At 28.3% G+C, this 21426-nt stretch overlaps 3 protein-coding genes across 5 annotated transcripts; 1 reads left to right on the forward strand and 2 right to left on the reverse strand.

Moving 5' to 3' along the window:
* Positions 1-253: 253 nt before the first annotated feature.
* On the reverse strand, positions 254-3825 carry LOC126918354 (angiopoietin-1 receptor-like). Its single transcript, XM_050726175.1, has 4 exons — positions 3221-3825; positions 2964-3118; positions 1152-2890; positions 254-1063 (listed from the first exon to the last, which is right to left on the reverse strand). The coding sequence occupies exons 1-4, from the start codon at positions 3385-3387 to the stop codon at positions 995-997; spliced, it is 2130 nt and encodes a 709-aa protein (XP_050582132.1). The 5' UTR covers positions 3388-3825; the 3' UTR covers positions 254-994.
* A 796-nt stretch (positions 3826-4621) lies between these two features.
* Positions 4622-9822, reverse strand: LOC126918367 (serine/threonine-protein kinase VRK1-like). Of its 2 annotated transcripts, XR_007711313.1 has the most exons (11): positions 9536-9822; positions 8308-8478; positions 8024-8149; positions 7759-7955; positions 7438-7681; positions 7153-7353; positions 6744-6967; positions 6422-6672; positions 6228-6361; positions 5855-6130; positions 4622-5785 (listed from the first exon to the last, which is right to left on the reverse strand). XR_007711313.1 is itself a non-coding variant. In XM_050726202.1 (10 exons), exons 2-10 carry the CDS (start codon positions 8471-8473, stop codon positions 6063-6065), a joined length of 1611 nt encoding a protein of 536 aa, XP_050582159.1. In that variant the 5' UTR covers positions 8474-8478; positions 9536-9822; the 3' UTR covers positions 4622-6062. The 2 variants fall into 2 exon arrangements, 1 of the variants encoding a protein (XP_050582159.1); XM_050726202.1 differs by having other exon boundaries at positions 4622-6130.
* An 863-nt stretch (positions 9823-10685) lies between these two features.
* LOC126918346 (RNA-binding protein 25) lies at positions 10686-20239 on the forward strand. Of its 2 annotated transcripts, none has more exons than XM_050726146.1 (12): positions 10686-10891; positions 11402-11544; positions 12414-12768; positions 12850-13044; positions 13125-13240; positions 17125-17336; positions 17428-18046; positions 18184-18601; positions 18675-18896; positions 19440-19615; positions 19682-19828; positions 19917-20239. In XM_050726146.1, exons 2-12 carry the CDS (start codon positions 11437-11439, stop codon positions 20007-20009), a joined length of 2661 nt encoding a protein of 886 aa, XP_050582103.1. In that variant the 5' UTR covers positions 10686-10891; positions 11402-11436; the 3' UTR covers positions 20010-20239. The 2 variants fall into 2 exon arrangements, with proteins under 2 accessions (XP_050582103.1, XP_050582104.1); XM_050726147.1 differs by having other exon boundaries at positions 12444-12768.
* Positions 20240-21426: the final 1187 nt, after the last annotated feature.

Raw genomic sequence — 21426 nt, forward strand, 5'->3', positions numbered from 1 at the left:
AGATTTTTATTTTTATTATTGTAATTCAATGGAGGAATAGAGAAATTATAATGTATTAATAATACATTGTACAAAATTATGTAAACATTATTTATCAAATATAATCGTGAAAGATAATATATAATGAAACATATAATTATAAAATCATTTATAAAAATATTTTGAATTAAAAAGTAATTTAAAAAGTTTTAATTTTAACATTAACTACAACATTTTCTCTGTGACATTAAATAAAAATTGAGACATTACACAATTTAAAATATACATATGTTCTTATATTTAAATACAAAGCAATAAATTTTATGCTTATTCAAGTTAATGTCAACTAATAAAGTCTTACAATGAACATTAATAGTAAGTACATTGTTTACAGGTATAAAAGTTAGGATCAGTGCTTTATTATTTATAGATATTTTATAATTTTTTAGATATAGGTAAATCGAATTATTAATGTGTAAAATTTGTATTCAGTGAGAAAATTATCAATTATATATATAAGAAAGGTTTTTACAATTGAAAATATGAAAATTTTTTCTTCAATAAAACTACGAGTGTTTTACAATAATATAAAATTTAAAGTATTATGCTGAGTTTTTTTTCAATTATTATGAAATTTAACATAAAACGGATCATCATTACCTATGAGTGTTTAAAGTTTAAAGTAGAAATACTTTATGTTATATTATATTTTAAGTAGAAATTTATTTTATGAAAATCGTACGTTTTCTCGATTTCACTTCAATGGACGGAAAGGTATTAATAATACTTGTATAATACTCTGTTTTATAAGAAAAAAATACGGAAGTATAAAATAAAAATCTATAGTATAAAAAAAGTTTAAAAAAAAATATAAAATCTAGTATACACAAATTACATGCAACGGTAACTTTAGAATACATAAAAATAGATTTTTAAAGATATTTAACAAAATTGTTATATACAATACATAATGTCACATAAATGTATGAATATGAACACTTATTTATTAATGATATTAATTTAATTCTAGTTCTGGGATATATGGTTCAGTAATTGCAGTGACTGGACAAATGCTTAAGGTTTCCTGAAAATGCAAAATGGGATAGTCAGACCAAGAAATAGGAAATATTTTATTTCCATGCATTTAAAATAAAATGAAACATAATTCTTACCAATCTTATTAATTCTGCAAATGTTGGTCTTTCCTGACTTTCCATATTCCAGCAAGATAACATAACTTCGTGAAGTGGATCAGGAGTATCTGGTAGTTGTGGTAATCTAACTCCTCGCTCAATTGCTTCTTCCACTTCACTATCAAGTGAAAAATTAGAATATGGTGTACCACCCATACTAAGCATTTCCCACAAAAGCACACCAAAAGCCCAGACTACTGCTGGTTGGTGTTGTTTTCTATTACCAAGGCACTCAACAGACATCCATCGAGTATATTTTATATCTTCTAAAGCATATTTGGATATACCATGTCCCATTAGTTTAGGTATCCATTCATTTGAGAGACCTACACTACGTGCACAAAGATATTCATGTATAATTTTATAATTTTCAAGATGTTGTAAAGCAGATGCTATCATAGATCCTATAGGTAGAATATGTTCAACAGGAAATGTGTTCCCAGATCTGGCAGCTAATAGACAATTTTTTAATGTCTGAGGTGGTAATTCAAGTACAACGTGTAATGTATCATGAGTTTCACATGTTCCTATAAGATCTGCAAGATATTTCATAGGAGATGCTTTAATACAAACATCTAGTTCTCGTAACATATGTCTTTTGTCAGATACTTTTAATAATTTGTCAGCTATACTATGAACAGCTACACTACAAGATTTGTCATTTTTTTGAATAACACCTGTATGTACTGTCCCAAATCGCCCTCTACGTATTGTAGTGTCATTAATCGTCAATAAGTTTTGTGGTATAATCCATACCTTCTTTTTTAGTTCTTGATAATGATTTACCCTTTCAGGTACATCCTCTGGAATATATGCTAAATTGTCAACTTCGTACAATGGACCTTGCAATGTAAGTTCTTGTTGCTCTGGAAGTTTCCTTATCTGAAACTTTTCATGGCGTTGTCGCAATATTAAATAAAGTATTATTGAAGCTATAAGTAACGTTCCCAAAAGACCAATTGCAACACATAGTATGATAATTGTCAAATTTACATTGTTATTTCCATTTTCATTATAATTCGTCAGCTTGTTAATTAGATCTGAATAAGCATACTGCACTTGTCTTTGAAATTTAGAAACTACTGTTAAGCCTATTTGTGGCATTACTTGAGTATTTAATGGTGCATTATAATATGCGCCAATCATTTTTCCATCTCCTACTACAAATTTTGTATATTTGTAAAATTCTGAAGATTCAAATTCTCCAGTAGTATAATATCCTAGACTTTGCTGTATTGATGTTTCATAATTGTAATAAGTTACATTAGGACCTGATGGAGGTATTGTACCAGGTTGACAAACAAATACTTGGTAGGTACTAACAGGACCATATTCACTACTTCCCTCTGATAATAAAACAGTTATTGTGGTACTTGTTTGTTCTATTACTTTTGGCATTATTGGCTTATTAGGTGGTCCTATTAAAGTCCATCCCAAAATATATGTAGGTTCACTATCTGTTTGGGTGTTTGCAGCAGTGATTGATACATTATACTTTGTGCCTGGTTGTAAGCCTTGTAAAATGGTACTATTTGAAGCTCCACCTTGAATCTGACTTTCTACGGCTGGTACTAAATTTGAAGCAAATGTTTCAACAACCATTGCCTTTAAAGTATAAGATGTAATATTTCCATTTCTGATATTAGGTGGTTCCCATGTAATTTGCAAATTATTAAATCCACTGTGAATTATTTGTGCATTTCTTGGTGGACTAGGACCTCAATATATATGTTTTTAAGTTTATAAATATCAAAATAGAATGAAAGTACATAGTATTTTTTAAAAATATACCTGTTTGTCCAGTTGAATAAATACTCATTGCATCTTGACTACCACAATAATTGTTCTGATCAGCAATACAAAGAAAAGTACAAGAAGTAGATATACCTTTCCTACCGTACCTACTACCACAAAAACATTGTTGACCATTCATTAATCCTGCAAACCTATTAATTTTAATGTGAATTAATATTAAATTTTACTTTAAAAATATTAAATATTATAACATTTGTAATAAACATTATAGTAATATTACGACAATAACTTACATATAATAACGTGAACGACATTCTTTGATACATTCTGTAGGTGCATTAGCATGATTTAATATTAAGATTGGTAAATCGGGATCCAACGCGGAACTTCGAAAACAACCCTCATATTTTTGGCTTAGTATATGATCACAGAAATAGAAAAGTAGAAATAATCTTATCATTATATATTGTAATATTCTATAAATACAATTTCTATAATTCAATTTTTATTTATACTACTAATTGTAAGTACATTGCAGATATTAGTGTAACGTTCTTTCAAAATAGTTTAAATCTGAATCACTAAACGAATGGTGACATTATATTTAAAACGAAGAAATAAGGTTAACTTTGCACTGATCTTTATTCTTCGTAATTATTAAGATAAAACAATATAGTCTTTGGTTTTTTATCATTTTTATTATTAGTGACAACTTTTAAGAATCTTTATACTGAGTGAGATATTAAAATTTACAAAATATTTCACGGGTGTGGTAGCATCTAAGTACGTATACTTATTTACTACCTATACCCATTACTATGATTATGATTAATGTTCATTCACTTGTGGCGCTAGTAATATTTAAAATTTAAAATGATATTGTAATAGCATACATATTAGATATTAGTTTTATATATCGTGTCATTTTTGTATTTAATATTTATTCTTTACAAAATCTTTGGACACCTTTTTTTTATTTCATTTTGATGCTTACAATAATTTTATACTTTGATCTTTTCATGATTTCATTAAATATTCATAAAATAAATTCATAAAATTCATTCATTAAAATATTCATAAATTTTATATAGTGATAAAGTACAATAAATTTTCTTCCATTTAATGTAATCATGTCACATCAAAAAATAATTTTAATATCTTATCTTACTAATAATAATATTAATCATTAACTAATAAATATGTAACTATAAATAATTAAATAAATGATAATTAAATAAAGATAATTGTAAAGATAATTAAATAAATTTATTTAAACAATATATTTTATATACTTCATTTTATATTTTTTCAAATACAATATATAATAATATATAAAATGTATGATAACATACACATATAATTAAATTCTATATCTGGTATATATGCATTATTTTTGCTATTTATTTATTATTCATTCATACTATTAGTAATCGTCCTTGCAATACAAATTCGCAAGTAAATTTTATTATATTCTTTTTATAATAATCTTGTTGACAATACTTTAAGAATCTTGTGCAGTGCTGTTAATAAATATATATGTATTGTTTGCTTAATATAATAAATGTTTAATCATATATTCTATAACTAAATTAGAATAATATTCATGAAAATAAAAAAAGCTCATGTCAGGTATCTTATATTAGTGAAATATAATAAATCAGAATATGATGAAATACTAGCATTATAAAAAAAGATTACAAATGCACATGTATTTATTTAATTACAACACACTTTTAAGTCTTTAACAACACTGCTTTTCTGGCACAGGTACATGTAACTTAAAAAAATACAAATTAGTTATCACAAATTTACTGTAAATAAATCGACGGTTCCATCTATACATGGCTCTTATGATATAAATATATACAAGTATCAATTGTATTTCATGTAACAATGTTATGTAAATATTAGATCTGAATCAATACAAATTTGATTAAGTTCTACTAAAAAATGACATAAGATAATATTACATGAGATATTGCAACATATTAGAAGCATAACTGTGTATTTTCTAGTTACATGTTGTACATATATAAAATCTAGAACCAAATAATATTAATTGTATTATTTATACTACACACGCATTCCTGTTGATATATTGTAACTATAATAACAAATATAAACTGTTATATTTTAATCATATGTAAGCATTTATTGGCTTAATACTGAGAATTAATAACAGTTTACAGTTGTATTATTTTTACCTACATTTCACTACTTTTAATTGTATTATTTCAAAGTATACTACAACTTCGTTTATATTATAGACAATATTTAGGGACTCTATGCTTGAATATATATTTTGATACTTCGAAGAAATCTTTTACGTAATTTTTGCTAATAAATTAATCTCTACATTTTTATGAGAATTAGGAGTAATTCATTTAGGACTGGCTTACAAAATCAAAGTATTAGATTACTTTAACAATGTCCGAATATAATAAAATAGTTCACTCATAGTCTCTTATAACTTACAAAATAATTATAGTAATAAAAAAGAAAAAAAGATTAAATATAATTTAAACATTAAAACTATACTTTATTTTAATAAACAACTTAATGAAATATTGACATTATCTATTCAGTATATCATGCTATTGACTCATTTTATAAAATAAACAAATAATTCTTAAAAGTTGATGAAACGTGTTTTCACGTTTCACTTCAATTCAGATCACTTGTTTATTATGACATTAAATTGCATATTTTTTTATATGCAAAAGTAACGATTTCTCATTATTGTGCCTGTTAGCAAGTCTTCTTCGAATTGTATTGAAATTATATTCTTAAAGGAAGCAATGTAATTTTTTTTAAGTGTCCACTGAATTATTTATAATTATTTGTTCGAGATACAGTTACTAAAAAAAAAATCTTATATTAATATACAGTTTGTTAAACAATAAATCATGATATATAAGCAGTCTTACAAAAGTTGGTGCTCTAAATACACCTGAGACATTCCTAATAAATGAAATTTTGTCCTTTAAACAGGAGTTTAATCAAGAGTATATTCTTACAAAATCTAAATGAATTAATAGGAAATAATACTTAATTCATTCATTATTTAGATAACTCGTTTGTGATTCCATTATTCAAGGAATGAAAACGTATAATATTTAGTAAAGTTTGTCATACTCATGTTGAGGGACCTTTTTTTCTTTTGTTGCTTTGTATTTGTTTGTAAGATTTTTTATTTCCAAGTCCTAATAGATCATATATAATGAATTAAAAAACGTAAATATATAAAATATAGATAACAGTAGAGTTATATAAATAAGAAAAGTTTGAAAAGTATCTTACGTTTTAATTGAGCCCCTCGGGACCGTGTCACACGTGGCGAAACCTTCGCTAAAGAAAGCGTTGTCAAGGAATTTTTCTTTTTTAATTGAACTATTTGTTCCATAGCTGGTGTCATCCACTTTGTTTTAAGATCTCTGTTTAAAAAAAAAAGAATTATTTTACACTGTTATTGTATATAATTTAAATATACTCACTCTAATGTTTTTGGTAAAGATTTATGTCGAAATGCGCCTGATTGTTTCTCTTTCATTCTCTGAATTACGCTTAACATGGCATATGTAGGTAAGGATGGAGGAGGTGGAGATGGAGGTGGTGTAAGTGGTGAAGGTGGAGTTTGTAAACTAATTTTTGCGAGTTTATCAGGATGGAGCGCTAGCACTGCTTCCCAACAAAATTCTTTTCGTTCAACTGGATATTTAGGTTGTGTATTTCGAGTTATACGTATCTAAAAATAATAATGCATATTGTTTTATTATGAAATAAGATTTAATACTAATAAAGAATGTAAAAGTATACCTCGCCATTTACAGGCCTACAAGGTTTCCTTTCTCGTAAGTACGGTCGTTTGAAAGACATGGGATAAGAAATATTTTCATTAGATTCTCTTAAAGGGTGCAAACATGTAGGAACATCATTTTTTTGCCTAGAACCAGACTGAAATAAACTACGTAGATAGGAATAGTTAGGTTTAGTTTCAAATCCCAATTCAGTAATATATTTCATATACTCCATAATGGCAGCTGGTAAAAAATATTAATTATTAATATTTAATGTTAAAAATCTGTTAAATATATCAGTCATGAATATTTTTAAAGTAGCAATTTGTCTAATTAAAGTAGAATGGGTTTACATTATTTTTCATATTTGAGTAAAATTAAATTTAAAAATATTTGAAATATTGATATAAAAAAATACAATAACTTACCAGGTGGTTCTTTTTTATAAGGAAAACATTTATGCATAAATAATGATAAATTTGAAAGTAAAATTTCTTTTTGTGCATGGACTTCTTCTGGATCCATTGCTGATGTTACACTATTATCTTCTTTTTCCCAAGGTAATTTGCCACACAACCATTGTAGTATATTATACCCTAATGTTTCTAAATCTCCTCTTCTTGAGTGTGCTACAGTAATATCAATTTATAATAAACTAAAGTGTAATTATGTTGTAAAAAATGAAATACACATAACAAATTTATAAAACTCACTTCCATGATGTGCATCTCTTGATGTGAATTCTAATGTTCCTTCATGAGCTCTTCTTTCATCATGAACAAATGGCTTATGTACACCTGCACTTGTACGGAAACGATAAGCCAATCCATAATCAACCAAATAAGCTTGAAATTTTTTTGTTGTTATGTCTTCTGCACTTAAAGACAACAAAATATTTGATCCTTTAACATCTGCATGAGCATATCCTTGACTGTGAATATATTCAAGTGCATCTAACTATAAAAATGTGAAAAATAATAAAATTACAAAATTATTAACTAATTTCTAAATTTTCTATTTTTATAGTAAAGTACCATTTGAACAGCTAGCCTGTTAACAAGTTTGATTGGTAATTTTCTCCCATTTGATATAAACAATTTTCCAATATCAATGCCATATCTTGGAATTACTAAAAATCTATACTTTTGCCCTCGATATATGTGAGAACCAGATCCTTCATATGTTGGAACACCTATTCGTCTTTTTCCTTGTGATTTGCACCAGGTATCAACTAAAATTCATAATAATGAAGATATATATGAAACATATATATATGTTATATACAACTAAGTTACTTACTCATATGTTTACGAGCTGCTCTTATATAAAAATTCATTTCAACAAATAGTGGACCATTATTATGTGGTTCAATCTTTATCACATACTTTGCATCTTGTCCAATTGGAGCATTAATGTCATTTGATGCTGTAATGTAAAATTTTTAAGTTTAATATTAATAGCAACAGATAATGAAATAGTGAATACAACATTTAAGTAATTTATTAAAGTATGTTTCTGTTTGTTTGACCGCGGTTGGCACTAATTTTATTTCAATCAAACGGTATTTGAGTAAGGAATATTACCTAAGTATATATCACCAAATCCACCATATCCTATTGCATGTCCTAGTTTCCATTTGTTTTGAGTAATATCCGTTAATATTTCCCCAGCTGGCAATTGATCAGGTAATTTGCAACCTAATGCTGCTACTCTTTTAACAGATATCTCTTCACCTCGTCTTGGTGCCATTATCACTATATAATCATTTATATAAAATTCAACATTTTATTAACTTGTACATTATACTATGATGGAAATATTAACTATTTATTAAGAATAAAAGATTGGACAATATTATAGTTTATTATAAATTCTATATAATTTCACAAGAAAATTCTTCTATACATAAAATTATAAAATAACCAATTAATATAGTCGCAAATAATTGCTTTTTATATGAATTAATATATTATATAAAAGAAATTATATTTTAACCTATATTTAAATTTTATATTTGTTATGAATACATTAATAGAAATGTTCAATATAAATAAGATATAAAAAATAAGTATAATCTGGTTGAATGCAATGAGTTTATATATAAATACATAATCCTTTTAATTATTTTTTGATTATGTATACACATTGTTAATTATACAAAAGAAAAGTTTATATCTATGTACTGAAACATATAAAATTATTATTTATATATATATATATATAAACTGGATAGAAGATTTTAATACATGTTATGAAATTACAACATGAAAATCTTTAAACTTTTACACCAAAATAATAATACATTTTATTCAAATAAATATTTGAATATGTATAACCTATACTGTAAACAATTTCATTTTGTATTATAAATGTAATTAAATTTCTTATTTATTCCTTTAATTAAATAAAATAATAATTTGATACATAGATATGCATTACTATATAATAATTTAATTTTATAATTCAATACTACAGTACAATAGGAGTGATGAAAAAAGTAGAAATGTGTTTTCTATATCTTTGTACAACAGTCGTCACTGATGCAGTAGAAAATGCATTATTTAAATGCTACCTAATAAGGTTTTTAATAAATACAAATTACGTAAATATTATCATAAAAATTGTCTTCGCTTTTTCTAGTACTTTCCCAAGAATTCATATATAATTCGCTACCTTGGTTTTCAAAATATTGTTTCCTATTTGTGTAAATTAAACAAAAAAATATAATTTTAAGGATTCCATGTTCAACTGTCAACTAAAATAATTAACTAATAAAAAGCATGAAATACTCTTTCATTTTAGCTTGTATACCTTAGAAGAAGAATTAAAGGACATCGCACAAAATCTCTTTAATTGTTTGGCACATCGAAATCTTTAGTAATTTAAAGTATTTCTTTTTTGTGTTTTGAAACTCTGACTATCCTCCAAAAAGATTTCACCTAGCGTAAGAATACACCACACTGCCATTTCATGAACTAAGGAGTTTAACGGAAACCGATCAACTGAAGAGGGCGTCCTTAAATTTATATCTTGACTAAGCATTTAAATAACGCTAATGTTGACAATAAAAAAACCCACTGTATTATTTTACTGGCCACTACATTGTCTATTATATTTCCAATATTTTAATCTAACATAATGAGTTATGATTGTTACATAATATATTCATTTTTATTAATAGCATCCGTTTTAATAATTGATTTACTATGTTATAGATAGTTCACTTTTAAAAATGTAATGCCAAGAGAAAAGAGAATTAATGAATTTTCTTACATACATATATTTTTTAATGTATTTTTTTCTAATGTAATAATATTATCATTGGTAGCATCTGGTAGCATCTACAAGCCTAGATGACCATTGAATATTAGAAATTTATATAAATTTTATTTACATAAATGAAAAATGTCAAATGTATTTTAATTAATTTCCTTAATTAATTTTATATAAAAATGTTTATTTAAATATCTAGTAATGCTGCTCAATGATTTTGTAATTACTTTTTATATTTTCAGTATAAAAGTTATTAAGTAAATAATGAAAAGTACGATAAAAAAAAAGAATTACAACACAATTCTAAATATTTTGTAAATCTGTAAAATAATATTGTAAAGAATTATATGTAAAAATTATATAATTATAATACAATTTAATGTGTAAGTAAACCGGTTTTTCTGGCATTAATTTATTTAAACATAGATTTGTTTCATAACATTTTAATGGTGTCTCTCGTACAACAAAATATGATACTGAAAATGAAAATTGAAATTAAAATTAAAACTAAATGCTGCTCTACTGAGGAAATGATGTAATTGTATACAATTTAAAATATTTAATATTAATTTATTTTGTTTTAATATACTCTATCAAAAATTTAATAAATTACAGAGTAGAAGTCGTAAGTTGCTGCATATGTAGCTTGGTTCTTTTACGATGAGTCTTCGAACCCATGGGAAATGTAACATCAACCATAGCCTTCTAGAAGCAATCAGCGCATGAAGCCGTAATGGACGAAAAGAAGTAATTACTAGCTGACGGATTGTGAAAGTGGAAGTTTCAGTTCGTGTGTTTATTGTAATATTCCTTTAGCTTTAAAGTCCTATTAAAATGACGTAAATATTTGTTAAATAATGGTTGATGCTTTATTTCTATTTTCAAATATATTATGTAAGTACAGTATTGGTTCTTTGTTGAGATCATTTTAATGGTTAGAATACCAAAGCATCCATTAGAGTCTTCTCTGATATCTATAACTATTACTATGAAAAACATGTTTTCACACAACAAACTTACATATGGAGTAATGTTTATATGTCTATGCATAGTTCAAATATTTGTTTTGTAATATTGATTACTAGAGTATTAAATTCATACTTGTATTTTATTATATCTCAAGAAAGTGTGCTTAAGAAGATTGTTATGTATCAAAGGTTATTTAATGTCAATTTTTTAAATATTTCAAGTACAATATGATTAAAATATGCTTTTGTAACTACATAATACAACTTACAGAAATTTCATTTATTTGCAATCATCAAATTTTTATTTTTAAAATTTAATAATTGTAAGTATGGATTATAATAATATATATATTAGTATTAATAAAAGTTCTATGTTGAAATAAAACTATATCTTTTATATATTACTTCCACTAAATAACTGTATTACATATTTTAGTGAGAACACTGCCATAGTATTATTTAAAATAAGAAATGTCTTACCCTGGTCAGCCCCCAATGGGAATACCAGGCATGCCACCAATGCCTTACATGGTTGGTGCACCTCCACCAATTATTGGTGGTGTAATGCCTATGGCACATGTAAGTAAATATAAAATTAAATATTCTAAAATTTGGGCATGTTTGTTTTGTATGTTGTTGGTAAATTTATGATCTCCTGTTAACAATCGTTTGCACTTGTTGTTAATAAAATTTTCAATGGTTTCAGTAAAGAAACTAATTATTTTACTAACTAAAACTCTAATACAAAGTAATATAACTTAATATAATTTCTTTGTTAGATTAATCTCCTAATATTTTAACGTGTCATTTTTCTTATTCATTTTAAATAATAACGATTATATATTAAATAATTAAAATAATAATTAAAAATTGATATATTGTTTAATTTGTAATAATGTAATTACCTTATATAACCTATTTGTTTTTTAAATTAAAGATAAAAAGTAATATATTCGAGTGCCAGAAATGTTAAAAGAAAAATAATAAGCATCTTTAGTTACTGTAAAAGAAAACTCAAAAGCATGTAATGTTTGATTTTATTAATGCTGTGTAAATAAATTAACATGTTAAGTAATAAAAATTCACAAAAATAGCCTTATATTTTTAAACATCACTAATTATATCATAATTAAACATTTTTCTATATGTTAATGCAGTTGTTTTGTATAATGTATTAACATCCTGTATTTAAATTACACTATGAATGGAATGCATATTACTTAACAATTTATGCTATAGGATTATTGTACAAGACATTTTCTAAAAGTTATGTTTTCTGGCACAAATTTTTATCTTAAGTTCTTTTTATTTGATATATGCATGTCTTACCTTTATAATAAAATATAATACAAGGAAAAAAATTAACATACTATTAGGGGGAGGGGAGATTCTGGACTGCATGAGTAGAGATGTGCATTATTAAGAATACTACCATTTATAAAACATAGATGATTCCAACACCCGTATCTGCGATGCAGACCTCAGCTCCAGCTGTTCGGTATGCACGTAACCAAAATCGTCATGACAATAATCGTCGTCGTGAAAGAGAATCTGGTCCACCAGTTACCGTATTTATTGGTAACATTATGGAAAGAGCACCTGATGTAATGATTCGACATATTTTGGGTGCATGTGGTCATGTGCTTTCATGGAAGAGAGTTCAGGCATTTGGATTTTGCGAATATGCAGGTCCTGATGCAGGTCTTAGAGCAGTTAGATTACTTCATGACATGGAAATAGGTACAAAGAAGCTTGTTGTCAAAGTTGATGCAAAAGCTAAAGTCGTTTTGGATCAGTTCAAAGGTAAATTTAAAATACTTGCAGTATTTACATACATACATATTAATTATTTATTTTGATTTGTTATTTCTTTATGTATAATAGCAGAAAGAAGGAAAAAATTAAGAGGAGGCCAATCACCTCTACAAGATGAAACATCAATTGAAGGGGCAGAAGGAGAAGAAGGTGAAGATTACATGGATGAGGGTATGAGAGTAGTGGATGCAGATGCACTAGCACGTATTAATCAAATTATAGCTGAACATGCCGCTGATTTAGAAATGGCTCAAGCTGCTCCTGGTAGTGTACTAATTCTATTCATAGTAATGTATTGAATTAAATTGGAGAACTAACAAATATTTTTTAATTATATGTTATAGAAGAACATCAAATAAAAATGGTTGCTAAATCTTTGAACCTGGATGATGCAGAAATAGAAGAAAGTAAAAGAGACTTGATTACACGAGAAATTGGAAAATTCAGGGAGGTTATGAAGGTAATTATTTTCATAATTATTTTAGAAATCTTGTTATGTCATTCCTACTTTTCTGCCCTTCTTTTTGGTCGGATATGATATACCAAGATATTAGAAGGTATTATGAATTGTGGTCTAATAGGACTGGGTAAAAACTTTGCAAAAGTTTAGGTATAAGAATGCTAACAATTATTGTAAAATTGTTAGTGTCGATTATGTGAATTTTTTACGAAGCATTATAAACATTATTCTATAATATATTGTGATCTTCTCTAAAAAGAATTATTTTATGTGAAAAACTATATTAACTAATTTAAATTATTTTAATGGGCAATAGTGTTTGTTACACATTCTTCTGTATATATGATAGGGAGCATATTTAATTTCTTAAATTTTTTGCTAGAAAGAATCATATCTTTTAAAGCAAAATTTTAACTGCAATATATTATATTACTATAGAGCTTTTATTTTTTCTGCATTTAATATGTAAGTGTTATAGAGATAATATTTATCTGTTTCTGTTTTGTGTAAATGATTAAGAATATGTTTGTAATACTTTGTAGTATTTATTCTATTACTTTAAAAAACATGATATGAATATTCTCTTTCGTTTTTCAAATAAAAAATGAAATGAATCACTTTACAAATAGGAAAAAATGGAATATACTAACTTCTTTCAAAACTATATATTTAATTAAAAAAATCTGTTTTTAAATTATAGTTGTGAAGAGTTTGTACTAAGTTTAACAAGTTTATAATACTTTTTGATTATATCAATGACTAGTGAATTCATGAATTGTGTTTAATTCATTTTTAAATGGTTATATTGTTACTAAATTACAATTTGTATGTGACAAATATTTAGATGTTTCTATGCTTTAAATACTATAATGAAATGCATTGTAAATATGTATTATAAACGTTTATACACGTTTTATGCATTTGATTATATCTATGTTTCATGTTAGACAATTATTGATCGAACTCGCAACATATTTATATAGAAAATTAAATGCATTTGGGCAGGCAAAAGAGGATTACAAGTGTATAGTTGTAAACTTTAGCTTTTAAGTATATTGTGATAAAGTGCGTGTGTGCTATGTTAGCTCTAAAAAATTGGAGCCGTGACTCGTTGCTATAATTATAATAACAGGCAGCGTGCGTCGCACACAGCAAACGCACACGCCTAGGAATGCTGTGTGTGGGGACCACTCTTTCACTCACTCATTGGCTCTGAAGGGAGTCAATCACAGCACATCCCTCGTATTTTCGCAGGCAGCTGCAGCCTCGTCGGTAAGTCAGAGTATATCCAACCAACAAAACATGAAAAAACAAGAAATGTGCAATATTAAGACGGGAGAATCTCGTAACTCTACAACATGCTGACATCATGTAGCCAATAAATCTGTTTCTATTGAAACTCCATTTTCTTAATTCATCGCATATAATTCTGCATTATATTAATAGCATTAATGCTATTGTATTTTGAATACAAGTTATTCCATATAATCAAATTTCTTTACCTGTTTCTATAGTTATTGTGCTAAACTGCTGACACCAATATTGTTATAAAAATGCAATGTATTTTTATATAACATGATGTTTAGTTTTAAAGAAATGACATTACAAAATCAATTCTTATAGTTCTAAAAAATGAAGAACTTGTGTAATGGTATTATAGAATGCAAGATAATAAAGGATAAAGAGTTGGAAGGCTTTAGTAATAATATTTTAAAGTAAATACAACATTATTATTATATAGTTGAAATTGTAATAAAAAGGTTTTCTATAACACAGATGATTCTCTCATTAATTGATTCAATGGAAGTGCTGTCAATCACTATGAGGATTATATATTCTTTGAGTCAATTAGCAAAACAATTACTTTATATGAGGTTGACATGAATAAGTTTAAAAAATAATACTAAACTAATAATTATAAATTACTATATTCTTAAAAAATTTGATTATTCAATTTTTCATTGAGTGAGACTATAAAATTAATTAAGATTGTTGTATTATTTGTTTTTTATAAAAGATAATTATAATTTATTTTTATATTTGTATTAATGTCTAGCAGTTTAGTACAGATATATAGAAGATCAGCAAAGTGCCATTCCATTTGTTTTTACACATTGTTTAGGATCGGTAAAAAATGTTATACATTAAGCAAAGAAATTTGACGCTGACATATTTTATAATATATTCTTAGATAGATTATTAATAGGATCGAGACTTTCTGAATCCTACACACAATGAAATGATTTTGTCTTCACAATGGCGACTGTTCAGTTGTTGTCTTTATTTTGTGTAAACAGCTTCTGTCAGCGTCTCGATCAGACATGTAGTACCTAGGTGCGTCCTCCATTCTCCGGTACCACCACACTGACTGACCAAGTCAACTTCACACCGTGAGTAAACTCCACAACCATGAGCCAACACAACCATTCGGTTCTTGTAGTTTTGTTAGTGAACTGCCCATCTGAATACCTATGACCACTGATATTTCATGTTTCAACAGTCTGTTTTTTTCCTCATATGTGCATCTACTTTTATGCACTCAGTTACTCTATCCTTATTAGATTAAAATACTATGGGTTATTGTATGGATATTTAATTTTGAAAACTAAGAGAAAGCAGTTCATAATTTTGAATGTTTTTTCTTATATAGCATAGTCCATTGATAGCTTTATATAGGGTTTATTAACAATGTCATAAGCAGGAAGGAATAAGCAGCGTTAGGTTTCATAATTTTTTGTCACTAAAAAGTAATATTCATTAGAGTCTATGATTTAGGACTCTCCAAGCAGTAACCCATTATTGTTATTATTATATCAAGTAAGGATGAACCATATTAATTTATTTCTAAGACGTTACGTTGATAATACGGGACGATAAGGGTGGGCAAACTATTGTGCATTTGATATCCAACAGTTTGCTGCATCAACTGCATAGCCAGAAGAAAACAAAGTTGACAGACGTGTGACAGTTTCTTGGCAAAAATGAAAGGTGTTTTGGTGGAATCCCTTCTTCGTGATGACTCCGCTTCTGATTGGTATAATACTTTCTAATAATTATTGAATATTGACAAGAAATCTAAATATCACCCCTTTCGACTCTTAGACTTACATAGCTTTAGACACTATTGATTTACAGGCACATTTGCAATGTTGTAAGTACATTGGGTGGCCTCTACAATGCGTCTGTTAGCATTAAGGTATTCTTAATTTAAGTACAGCTTAAGAAATTTCTTATGCTTGTTTCCAAAATTTATACCTGCACTTAGGTAATTGATATGTAAACAAGATTTCGTGTAAGATGCTGCTGAGCGAGCATACTCCAGAGGAGTGAGTATACTATATTGAGATGAACAGAATTATGATACTTGATATGTGATTAATTTTTGTACAACTAGTAATCGTTCAACATTGCAATCTTTGTAATGTTAGAGATACTAAAATTAAAGTAAAATTTGTATACAAAATGTAAATGTTAAAAAGATATACAAAATGTTAAAAACATTTTTTAAAAGAACTATCATAACGAATTAAGACTTCTTTTTGAAGTATTTATTTCAAGTAATCATTTTGTTGATATAAAGATTCGTATAATATTATTTTTTAAATAATATCGATTGTTTGTGCAAATATTTTGTATGTATCAGGGCATCTATATTTTGAATTCAAGAAAAGAAATGATAATACTGCACTGTTATAGTGTAGTGATATTTTACCACTTTTATATTCATTAACTAACTTTACACTTACAGTAACCTTTTTCTACCCTTTAATTTTTATAACTGAGGAGGATATACGATTGCTAGTTTTTGCGTTTTATTATCACAGCCTGATAAGTTTGCTTTGAATATTTGGTCTCACCTATTTTTTTATTTTTGTTTTTTATAGAAGCAGGAGGAGGAGAAGGCTCAAGTTAAGCGGAAGAAAGAAGCTGTTGAGAAAGAAGAACGGGAGAAACGTGAAAAAGAGCGACGAGACAGGCGTGATGGCAGTAACACTAAAGACGATCAAGACGGCGATCCTGGTAGTCCCACGTCTCATAAAGGTCGCAGTAGTAGTACTGGAAGTAGCAGAAGAGACAAAAGGCGGTCTAAATCTAGGTATTAACGTTTAACAATTTCCGAAAAGTGTTTAAAAATTCATTAATTTACAGTATAAAATTTATTGTAAGTATTTTCTATCTTTCTTAAGATCTAAAGAACGAGAGAGGGATCGTCAGAGAAGCGACAGAGATCGTGATAGAGATAGAGATCGAGAAAGAGATAGAGAAAGAGAACGAGAAAGAGATCGTGACCGCGAAAGAGAGCGTGAAAGAGAACGTGAAAGAGATAGAGAAAGGGAAAGGGACAGGGAACGAGAAAGAGAACGTGAAAGAGAAGAAGCAAGGAAAACTGAAAGAGAAATTATGCGTGAAAGGGAGGAAGAGGAAGAGGCGAAGGAGAGGAAAAAGAACGAAAGAAGAGCGAGAGAAAAAGAAGCAGCTTATCAAGAGCGCTTGAGAGCATGGGAGACGCGGGAACGCCGCAAACAAAAGGAATATGAGAAAGAAGCGGAGAAACGCAGAGCAAAACGGGAAGCGAGAGAAAGGGAAGCAAAACGCTTGAAAGAATTTCTTGAAGACTATGATGATGAAAGAGACGACGCTAAATATTACAAAGGTAAAGAACTTTCACGTCGTCTAGAAGAGAGAGCACTGGAAGCAGAAGCCGATTCGCGTGATCGTTGTGCCGAGCGTCAAGAGCTTCAACGCCTTCGCGATAAACTTTATGCTGACGCTTCTCATCCAGATCCAGCGGCTGAATTTGAAAGGGTAAAATGTTCCTAAATAATGTGATATTTTGGTTTATAACTAATTACAATATTGATTTTTATTAAGATATGTAATATGCATTTATCTTTCGTTGTATGTAGACTACTTCTTCTACATGAAGATATTGCTTATTTCAGTTAAAAGCTGAACGGGAGGAACAGTATAAGCCTAAACCGGTTATCACGATAATAGACGAAGAGGATGAAAAAGTGGTGAAAAAGGAAAAAGAAATTATGCCGCCCATAGAAACTGAACCAATTGAAAGTGATAGTGACGAATGTGTGCAATTTGATGATGTTTCTCAGTCAGAGGCACCATCTAGAACACCACCGCGGCATCACCACCATCATCGAAGACATCATCGTCATCATCAGAATCATCATCATGATGGCGAAGAAACTGAAGAAGTTATAGAAACAGATAGAGAAAGTTTAAAGGGTACAAAGTCATCACCTTCTAATCAAACAGTAACAACACCAGTTCAGTCCATTCCACCCACATTAGATGAAGATTCGCGTATGTCTCTCGTTAGCGAACCAGAAAAAACTGGTAGTAGTGAGTAAACGATGTGATTTATTTAACTTATATAAACACTCTATTTGTGTGTCACATTTTACTTTTATTACAGGTAACTTTGTGCCATTCGCCATGGGAAGCGGAGGCAATCGTGGTGGTGATCATGGTATCGGTAATAAAACTCCTGCTAGTCCAAGCACGGCTATTAATGTTAGTACGCAACAAACGAATCAGAATAAAAAGAAAGGTCGGATCGATGTTAAAGACGTATTTAATAATGACGATGATGATGATGCTGCTAATAACGCAAAGAAGCGTAAACTAGTTCCTTTAGGTAATTAAAAAGTATAAATATATTTTTTGTTTAGATAATGTAGGATCTTACAACAATTAGTTTATTTAAAATGGATTAAACAGGTGTTGGTTAAACAGGAAACGATGGTTGTTTAATGTGAACTAAATACAATAACGTGCTATAATTAAGACAACAAACAGTTAATTTGCAACCCTCGTCACCACGGTTCCAACGCTTTCTCTCACGCGGACTACATTCTCTCGCCAACTCAATTCGCACTCTTTGACTTCTCGATTCACATTCTCTGACTTCTCAACTAACACTGACTGTTAATTCGTCTTTCTCCCTTAGCATCCCTTTGTCTTTTCTCTTAGCCCCACCACGCACGTGTCCCGCAACCGCTCGTGGCTAGAGTCACGCAGGCCTTTTCCGCGTAACTATTCGATTGAAGGACCGACGATACATTGACCTGTCGGCACTTAGATTTTCTCGCGACATTGTTTATGGTTTGCCCGATATCTCTTAGGCCTCTCGTCCACGATACTACAATAATATACGATTTTTATATGAATTCTATTCTAGACTATGGTGAGGAGAAAAAGAAAAAATCTAATGAAGAAGCTCCTAAAGCCGGAAAAGAAGAAAGTACAAAAAGCCAAGAAGAGAAAAGAAAGCACATAAAATCCCTTATTGACAAAATACCTACAGATAAAAACGCTTTGTTTGGTTATCAACTTGATTGGGCAGTAATAGATAATGTAAGATATATATTATGAATGAATATTTATGAATTAATTTTTCATCAATTTTTGTTATTTTTATAGACATTAATGGAAAAGAGGATAAGGCCGTGGATTAATAAAAAGATAATTGAATACATTGGAGAACCTGAACCTACATTGGTAGATTTTATTTGTAGCAAAGTAATGGCCGGCAGCTCGCCTCAGGGCATACTTGATGATGTACAGATGGTAAATAATTTTTATTTTATTATTATTTATTATTTATTATTTATATAATATTTTTGTTATTGATTGTATAATATCATATATGTTGTAGGTATTGGATGAAGAAGCAGAAGTTTTTGTAGTCAAAATGTGGAGGTTATTAATTTACGAAGTGGAAGCAAAAAAAATGGGCTTAGTTAAATAAATGAAATACCAATTCAAAAAAGTACTAATCGACTTAAAAATTTATACTACACATCAAATTCCTTTGGTTAAAAATTGTACTATTTAGGTTATGTACCTCAATATATAATTACTTATATATAATTTGTAGGATCTTTCGCTAGACGAAAAACACAATGTTGCTCGATTGATAGGTAAACTAAATGTGTAGCAATTGAAATGTTAAATACAAATTGTAATTACGATTTATAATATTTGAGTTGTGTCTTTCCAAATTTGTTTATTCGTAGTTTTAAAGGGAGTTATAACATGTTTATAAATGATAGATTTTTTACATTTTTCAAGAAGATTGACGGATTTAATTTTAATGATTATATAATTTGATCATTTACAAATAATTTTTTCAAAATTTGTACATAGATACAGTAAAAACAACTGATTGTTATCATATGTATAATGTTCAAAGTTGAATAATCTAGGGATCGATTTTCAGACTTAGAATCGATCGATTATAAATCGATTTTCGCTACGCCATGCCGCTGAAAGTTAACTTACGTATCGTCATGAACGAAAACGCGAAAGGGGAGAAAATAGAGAGTATAGAATCTATAAGAAGACCAGAAGACGAAGTATGCTATATTTTCTCCCCGAAATATCAAGCAAAAAACTACCATCAGCAGTTATTCAATTCGCCAACAGTGAAGAAGGCCGCAAACAGTCTAACCAAGGTAGGCCAGTATAGAAACGTCAAATTCACGATAGATGACAAGACGGCAGCGTTATATATCGATACGGATTTAAACTTTGTATTCCGAGACATTTTCCTAGAGGAAGCAGAAATTACCCCTACAAGATAAGATTGTGAGTTAAAATCAATGATCAAAAAGAGGTTGAAGGTGTTTACGACACTGCAGCCAATGCAAGCTTTGTTAATCAAAAGATTATTGATCAAATAAAAGCAGACATAACAGAAGATAAGAGTATGTTTAAAACTATCAGTGGAAAGAACTTCACGAGTATGACAAGACTAAAATTAAGAATAAATAAAATAGAAAAAGAAATAGACGTTTATATAGTATGCAATGATAACTTCACATATGACCTTATGTTAGGGGTAGACGCCATAAGGAAGTTCAAATTAAAACAAGATGAGAATTTGAGAGTCACTCAAAAAGTAAGTGACAAAGAAGAAGAGATAATATTTAATAAGAAAGAAGAAAGAAAGAATAATCAGAAGAGAAGAGAAATAAACATTACCGAAGGTATGGAGACGGACAAATTTATAGACAACCTTGGACACTTGAATAACTCACAAAAGAAAGAGGTATTTCAACTTATAGAGAAATACAAAGAAGTATTTGCCAAACACAAATTCCATGTGGGAACGAGAAAATTACAAGAGGCCTCCATAAAGATAACCGAAAACAGGTACATATCAA

This window comes from Bombus affinis, chromosome 7 (genome assembly GCF_024516045.1).
Source record: "Bombus affinis isolate iyBomAffi1 chromosome 7, iyBomAffi1.2, whole genome shotgun sequence".
Taxonomy (NCBI): domain Eukaryota; kingdom Metazoa; phylum Arthropoda; class Insecta; order Hymenoptera; family Apidae; genus Bombus; species Bombus affinis.